Source organism: Oncorhynchus kisutch, linkage group LG15 (genome assembly GCF_002021735.2).
Source record: "Oncorhynchus kisutch isolate 150728-3 linkage group LG15, Okis_V2, whole genome shotgun sequence".
NCBI classification, from domain to species: Eukaryota; Metazoa; Chordata; class Actinopteri; order Salmoniformes; family Salmonidae; genus Oncorhynchus; species Oncorhynchus kisutch.
In genome coordinates this window covers 26,547,603-26,555,800 of record NC_034188.2, presented here as the reverse complement: position 1 = coordinate 26,555,800, position 8,198 = coordinate 26,547,603, and the positions used below count along the sequence as shown (strand labels likewise).

The following is an 8,198-nucleotide window of genomic DNA, read 5'->3' as shown; positions in this document are numbered from 1 at the left end:
CCCTAGACGCAAAAGGTTAAAGTGACAATGCATAGATAATTAACAGAGAGTAGCAGCAACGTAAAAGAGGGGTCTGGGTAGCCTTTTGATTAGATGTTCAGGAGTCTTATGGTTTGGTGTAGAAGCTGTTAAGAAGCCTTTTGGACCTCAACATGGCGCTCCGGTACCTCTTGCCCTGCGGTAGCAGAGAGAAATGTCCACGACTAGGGTGGCTGGAGTCTTTGACAATTTTTAGGGCCTTCCTCTGACACCGCCTGGTATAGAGGTCCTGGAGGGCAGGAAGCTTGGCCCCAGTGATATACTGGGCCATACGTACTACCCTCTGTAGTGCCTTGTGGTAGGAGGCTGATCAGTTGCCAAACCAGGCAGTGATGCAACCTGCCAGGATGCTCTTGATGGCACAGATGTAGAACCTTTTGAGGATCTGAGGACCCATGCCAAATCTTTTCAGTCTCCTGAGGGGGAATAGGTTTTGTTGTGCCCTCTTCACGACTGTCTTGGTGTGTTTGGACCATGATAGTTTGTTGGTGTTGTGGACACCAAGGAACTTGAACCTCTCAACCTGTTCCACTACAGCCCCGTCGATGAGAATTGGGGCGTGCTCTGTCCTCCTTCTCCTGTAGTCCACAATCATCTCCTTTGTCTTGATCACGTTGAGCGAGAGATTGTTGTCCTGGCATCACCCGACCAGGTCTCTGACTTCCTCCCTATAGGTTGTCTCGTCGTTGTTGGGGATTAGGCCTACCACTGTTCTGTCAAACTTAATGATGTTGTTAGAGTCATGATTGAACACAGAATAAAGGAGGGTGTGGCTGTCCATGGGACTGACTTTAGTGTGTGTGTGTGTGTGTGTGTGTGTGTGTGTGTGTGTGTGTGTGTGTGTGTGTGTGTGTGTGTGTGTGTGCACAAGTAAAAACATTTTTTTTATTCACTACTTGTAGACTAGTTGAATGCCAATGCCAACCTCCTCTCTTTCATGTTGGCAAAACAGTTTATGGCTCTGTCATACAGTACAACTTTAGTTTTTTTCGTCATAGGCTACCTAGCTTGTGTGTATGAGGTAGTTGTTTTGAAATTGTTAGATTACATGTTAGATATTACTGCACGGTTGGAACTAAAAGCTCAAGCATTTCGCTACACTCGCAGTAACGTCTGCTAACCAAGTGCATGTGACCAATAAGATTTGATTTGATCTAGGCTACATATTAAACTTCAATCATCTCAGGCCAGTGGCATAACGTATTAATTCATGGTTAGATCAGAATCGCTGTCAAAATCATTGGTCTGTACAGAGAATTAAGTCCAAACCACAAGTCCAAATCCCCCTCTCCATCCATGTCTTAGGAAAGGGCTGAAACAGACACATTTATATGAAAATGATGTTTTGCATAGAAAGAGATTTGATTGGTCTGGAGCCAAATCCAAACTGTCCTCCCTTGGGGGACGTTTTGCTGCACTAGGACAACCCACAGCTCAGCTCAACACTGATTGGCTAATTATTTTATAATTGATTTCATCAAGAGAGGCCAAATGCTTGCTGGCATCAATCTATCAAATGCTACATCGGCAAAATGTCATAATATTTTGTTCCAGACAGCATCAGGTACATGGACTAGACATACGGAGACAGAGAGGTACTATTTCCCTCGCTCACACTGTGGATGTTGAGTCTACTACAGTCATGGCCAAAAGTTTTGAGAATGACACAAATATTAGTTTTCACAAAGTCTGCTGTCTCAGTTTGTATGATGGCAATTTGCATATACTCCAGAATGTTATGAAGAGTGATCAGATGAATTGCAATTAATTGCAAAGTTCCTCTTTGCCATGCAAATGAACTGAATCCCCCCAAAACATTTCCACTGCATTTCATCCCTGCCACAAAAGGACCAGCTGACATCATGTCAGTGATTCTCTCATTAACACAGGTGTGAGTGTTGACGAGGACAAGGCTGGAGATCACTCTGTCATGCTGATTGAGTTTGAGTAACAGACTGGAAGCTTCAAAAGAAGGACTCTCCCCAGACCTTAATCCCATTGAGAACTTGTGGTCAATCCTCAAGAAGCGGGTGGACAAACAAAACCCCACAAATTCTGACAAACTCCAAGCATTGATTATGCAAGAATGGGCTGCCATCAGTCAGGATGTGGCCCAGAAGTTAATTGACTGCATGCCAGGGCAGATTGCAGAGGTCTTGAAAAAGAAGGGTCAACATTGCAAATATTGACTCTTTGCATCAACTTCATGTAATTGTCAAAAAAAGCCTTTGACACTTATGAAATGCTTGTAATTATACTTCAGTATTCCATGGTAACATCTGACAAAAATATCTAAAGACACTGAAGCAGCAAACTTTGTTGAAATTAATATTTGTGTCATTCTCAAAACTTTTGGCCACGACTGTACAGTGACCCCCATGACTTTGACAGAGGCCCCAATCAGTAAGAACTTGCCTGGCCTGCACAGAGCCCTGACCTTAACTCCATCGAACACCTTTGGAATGAATTGGAACGCTGACTGCAAGTCAGGTCTAATCGCTGAACACCAGTGCCCAACCTCACTAATGGTCTTGTGGCTGAAGAGAAGCAAGTCCCCGCAGCAATGTTCCAACATCTAGTGGAAAGCCTTCCTAGAAGAGTGGAGGCTGTTATAGCACCAAAGGGGGGAACAACTCCATTATAATACCCATGATTTTTGAATGAGATGTTGGACGTGCAGGTGTCCACATACTTTTAATCATGTAGTGTAGATGTAATATTTTAGTGGGGGTGATTTGGAACTTCCTGCTCTTACTAAGCAGAACTTTTTTTCAAACAATGAAATGAGAACATTGCAGTAGCTTTTGGGGAACTTAGCATCTCTCTCTCTTTCGGTCTCTCTCATTTTTAGGCATCAAGTTCTCGCAGACTAAATTTAGTGTGACTTTCTTCTGTATCACATTTGATCTTACAGCTCTCATGCAAATCTATTCTCCAGATCTCTTGTTCACTTGTGTGTGTGTGTGGTGTATCTTACTCCTGTGTTGTATCTTATTTAAGGCTTTATCGTATACATTACACCTTTTCATGTATTGGTCTGTGAAATGAAGAAGTGAGATCAAGAGGTTATTCAAACACTTCCTTTCCCCTCCCTGAAATGACACAATATATTGCGTGTTTTGGTCAAACATTCTAGTCACACGATGTGGCAGGTTGATTTAGTTTGTAATCCGAGTTTGGAACTTCAATAATGAATCCACTGATTGTGGTGTTTGGACTTTTGATGTCAGAAGAACTGTCTAATGGTAATATCCAATGTGTGCACCTGTTTTCACAATTTTTTAAAAATACTAGAACCGCTGGGCCTCGGTGATCCCCTTCAAGCCAATGAGCAGTCACTTTGACTGCAACGTTCTCAGTGTAATTAATACATTTAATATACAGTTCATTTGGAAGTATTCAGAACCCTTTATGTTCTCTACATTTTGTTACGTTACAGCCTTATTCTTAAATGGATTAAATCATTTTAATCCTCATCAATCTACACACAATACCCCATAATGACAAAGTGAAAACAACAGGTTTTTAGAAATGTTATGACATTTTATAAAAGAAAGAAATACCTTATTTACAAATGAGACTCGAAATTGAGCTCAGGTGCATCCTGTTTCCATTGATCATCCTTGAGATGTTTCTACAACTTTATTGTAGTCCACCTGTGGTAAATGCATTTGATTGGACATGATTTGGAAAGGCACACACCTGTCTATATAAGGTCCCACAGTTGACAGTGCATGCCAGAGAAAAAAACAAGCCATGAGGTCAAAATAATTGTCTGTAGAGCTCTTACAAAGGATTGTGTCAAGGCACAGATCTCAGGAAGGGTACTAAAAAATATCTGCAGCATTGAAGGTCCCCAAGAACACAGTGTCCTCCATCATTCTTAAATAGAAGAAGTTTGGAAACACCAAGACTCTTCCTAGAGCTGGCTGCCCGGCCAAACTGAGCAATTGGGGGAGAAGGTCCTTGGTCAAGGAGGTGACCAAGAACCCAATGATCACTCTGACAGAGCTCCAGAGTTCCTCTGCGGAGATGGGAGAACCTTCCAGAAGGACAAACATCTCTGCAGCACTCCACCAATCGGGCCTTTATGGTAGAGTGGCCAGAAGGAAGTCACTCCTCAGAAAAAGGCACATGATAGACAGCTTGGAGTTGCCAAAAGGCACCTAAAGGACTCTCACCTAAAGGACTCTCACCTAAAGGACTCCTAAAGGACTCTTGGGCCATGAGAAACAAGATTGAACTCTTTGACAAGTCTGGAGGAAACCTGGCACCATCCGGTGAAGCATGGAGGTGGCAGCATCACGCTGTGGGGATGTTTTTCAGCAACATGGACTGGGAGACTAGTCAGGATCGAGGGAAAGATGAATGGAGCAAAGTCCTACTAATTGTGAAGAAGAAGGTAGTGTATTCATGTCAGTGTTGGACAGCAGTGTGTGAGAGCTGACCACTGCCCTGACACAACGGATGAGGTGTTATATTCTCAGGCTCCAACATCTCTTCTTCACACTCAAAAGTAGCGTCACTTATCACATACTATATTTGGCATCCTGTCTAAATCCATCACACAGGAGACATGTAGCCAGCCTGGCTATTTATATAATGAAGAAGTGAGACTTTGATGATGTCGCCCAGAACCTATGATTAGGGTCAAAATTATACTTCTTCTGTTACTCTTCACAAACTGGGTGAATTCTTCTGAGCGGAAGGAACAGCTATCTCTCATACTATCCTTGCATTGGTTTTGTTTGTGCTGTAAGACATTGCCAGATTATGGAAGTGCAGCTCTGAATAGAAAATAGAGGACTTTGTTGAAGTACCAAAGTTAATTTGATAAACTGAAACCCTGCGTTGTAAAGAGACATGGAGGCTGTTTTAGGACTGTTGGTGATCTCAGCAGGAGTGTCTCATGGTAAGAAACATCTTTATGTGTTGGTTTCCCTCTTCTTTTATGCAGAATATAATATCAGTAGTCTTCTATACATGTAGCAGAAATGTCGGATGGTGATAGACAATAATCAGAACACTGTAGAAGACAGCTGTCTCTTTACTCATTGTCCCATGATAAGGATCACTGACTTAATGATCCCTATCACGTTGATGCTGTTGGTTTGGTTGTACTGTTAGTCGCTTATATCCTCATCTGTAAAATGATACATGACTTGACATGGGTTAGAACAGTGATAGCCACTACAGTGTCTATTTTTCTTCTTGATCTTCAGGCTTGGAAACTTCCTGTGATGCTAGACAGAATGGATCTCAGTGTTATGGAGCTCTGGGAGGAACTGTCTATCTCCAGCTGACTGATACCATGGCATATAATCACTACTCATTTTATAAAGGCTCAACTGATGCTAAAACAGAGATACTGAGAGTGAAGGACACATTGGTAATAAGAGAGACCCCCATTAAAAACCGAGTACACTTCTTTATAAATAATGGGACATTTAGGTTAAATAACATACAAAGGAATGATTCTGGTGAATACCAGTTCGAAAAATACGATTCAGAAGGGAAATCATCTGGGATCAGAGGACTACAACTGTTCATCGAAGGTAAATCACTAACTTGCAAAATAATTATTACATATAACTTTGACAAGCTATTTATCTGGCTAAACTACAAATATGTGACTACCTATTAATACAAATAATGAGAAATGCATTTTATGTGTAACCATGGAGTCCATTTTTATTTTCATACAGTGCCTTGCGAAAGTATTCGGCCCCCTTGAACTTTGCGACCTTTTGCCACATTTCAGGCTTCAAACATAAAGATATAAAACTGTATTTTTTTTGTGAAGAATCAACAACCAGTGGGACACAATCATGAAGTGGAACAACATTTATTTCTTCACAAAAAAATAGTTTTATATCTTTATATTTGAAGCCTGAAATGTGGCAAAAGGTCGCAAAGTTCAAGGGGGCCGAATACTTTCGCAAGGCACTGTATGTCACGACCTCCGCCGAAGTTGGTGCCTCTCCTTGTTCGGGCAGTGTTCGGTGCTCGTCATCACCGGCTTTCTAGCTGCCACCGATCCATGTTTCTGTTTTCCATTTGTTATGTCTTGAGTGTACACACCTGGTTCCAATTAAGTTATTATTAGTTCCAGATTTCTCCCTCTGGTTCCCATTATGTATTGTGCCTGATTGTTCCTGTTATGTGTTATTGTTGCGTGTTAGGATTTGTTACTCGTACATGGATTTATTGTACTGTTATTTTTCCCGAGTAAAGTACGTTATTTTTACTCCGTTCTGTTTCCTGCGCTTGACTCCTTCCTCACCTATACACCACTGACGCTGACATCATAGTTTACTGAAAATACATAGTCATAACCACATCCATCAACATTAAATCATCTGTATTTCAAATAACCAACAGTCATTGTGTGTCATGAATCTGCTGCTCCTGTTGACTACAGTAGTTTCTGTGGCTTTCAAGAAGAATGGCTGGTGTTGTGTTGTAATGTGTTTTTCCCTCTTACTACAGTTACATATCCTTCTTCCCCCACAGCTCCAGTGTCCAGTCCTCAGCTGTCCTCTGAGTGTCTGTCTCATGGAGAGATGAAGGTGTCCTGCTCCTCTGAGGGGGATGGTCCCCAGTACAGCTGGACTCTGGATGGACAGACGCTGAACGACACTGATGCCCCTCCTGATAATAAGACAAACACCATCACTCTGAAGAAAGGCCTGTCAGGAGATCTCACCTGTACCGTCAGAAACAACATCAACCGTAATACTGTCAGCAGGAGAATCTCACACTGTCCAGGTAATCTACTGTTTAATTTACTTTGTTAAAAAAATATATCAATGATTAATGATCAATGAGAAATAATATCAATAAGAATTGACCTGTTTAGAAACAGCAGTATCCATTTGCCAGTATTTACATGTAATCCAGATACGAATGTGATTACTGTTGTTTGGATTGCCTACAGGGCTGATATATGTTAACTGCACCTTATCCAACGGGACAAAGATATCAGAGTGGGTGAATGCCACTGGTAATACCCTGTGTGTTGAGCCTACAACGTTGACGACTGAGTCTCCCACCAGTAAAACCTTCACTGGTAAGGGCCCGGGGCATGACACCCCAATGACCTCCAGACCCAGCAATCACACCCAGGGCTTGACTAACAGCACTTGTACTAACACTACTCAGACCCTTTGGATTTTTAGTAAGTGATCATGCTTATTCTGATGTCTGATCATTATCATTATTATCATTAAGATGTTTTTATAATGGAGCAATCTTCATTCTTATGTTGTGTCTGCTTCCTCTCTTAGTCACAAAGTACATAGGGATGGCAGCAGGGTCTCTGGCAGGAGTGGTCCTTGTCTTATTGATGGTGTTGGCAGTTTACTGTGTCCAGAAGAAAAATAAACCACCTTCAAAGGCTCAAGGTTAGAGGACATTTAACTGTAGATCTTCATTTTACTCAATTACTACAATTGACCATGTCAGTCTGTCGGAGATATTTAGACGTAATTTCTCTCTCTTTCTGTCTCTCTCTCGCGCTCTCTCTATCTCTCCCTGTCACTCTCTGTCTCTCACTCTAACTCATTGTCTGTCTCTCTCTCCCTCTCCCCCTCTCTCTCTCCTCTCTCTCTTTGTCTCTGTCTCTCTCGCTCTGTCTCTCTCTGAGAGCCAGGTTTTCCTGTGTCTCTGTCTTTCACTCTCGCTCTCTCTCTCTCTCGCTCTCTCTCTCTCTCTCTCCTCTCTCTCTTTGTCTCTGTCTCTCGCTCTGTCTCTCTCTCTGAGAGCCAGGTTTTCCTGTGTCTCTGTCTTTCACTCTCGCTCTCTCTCTGTCTCTCTCTCGCGGACTCTCTCTCGCGGACTCTCTCGCTCGCCGTGTCTCTCTCTCGCGGACTCTCTCGCTCGCCGTGTCTCTCTCTCTCGCCGTCTCTCTCCTCTCTCGCGGTCTCTCTAACTCGCGGTCTCTCTCGCGGTCTCTCTCTCTCTCGCGGTCCTTCTCGGTCTCTCTCTCTCTCGCGGTCTCTCCTCTCTCTCTCGCGGTCTCTCTCTCTCTCGCGGTCCTCTCTCGCGGTCTCTCTCTCTCTCTCGCGGTCTCTCTCCTCTCTCGCGGTCTCTCTCTCTCTCTCGCGGTCTCTCTCTCTCTCTCTCGCGGTCTCTCTCTCTCCCTCTCTCTCTCTCCTCGC

General features: G+C 43.0%; 1 protein-coding gene across 4 annotated transcripts in view; it reads left to right on the top strand.

The window, feature by feature from the left end:
- The first annotated feature begins 3,778 nt into the window (after window positions 1-3,778).
- LOC116353584 (T-cell surface antigen CD2) overlaps window positions 3,779-8,198 on the top strand; it is a 19,104-nt gene continuing 14,684 nt past the window's right edge. The window contains exons 1-5 of one of the 4 annotated variants that reach the window (XM_031789942.1): window positions 3,779-4,951; window positions 5,262-5,594; window positions 6,553-6,807; window positions 6,977-7,108; window positions 7,326-7,442. In XM_031789942.1, coding sequence (XP_031645802.1) covers window positions 4,903-4,951; window positions 5,262-5,594; window positions 6,553-6,807; window positions 6,977-7,108; window positions 7,326-7,442 — 886 coding nt within the window. In that variant the 5' untranslated portion in view covers window positions 3,779-4,902. Of the gene's footprint in view, window positions 4,952-5,261; window positions 5,595-6,552; window positions 6,808-6,976; window positions 7,217-7,325; window positions 7,443-8,198 lie in introns of all 4 variants that reach the window. The other 3 variants (XM_031789940.1, XM_031789941.1, XM_031789943.1) reach the window with 3 other exon arrangements.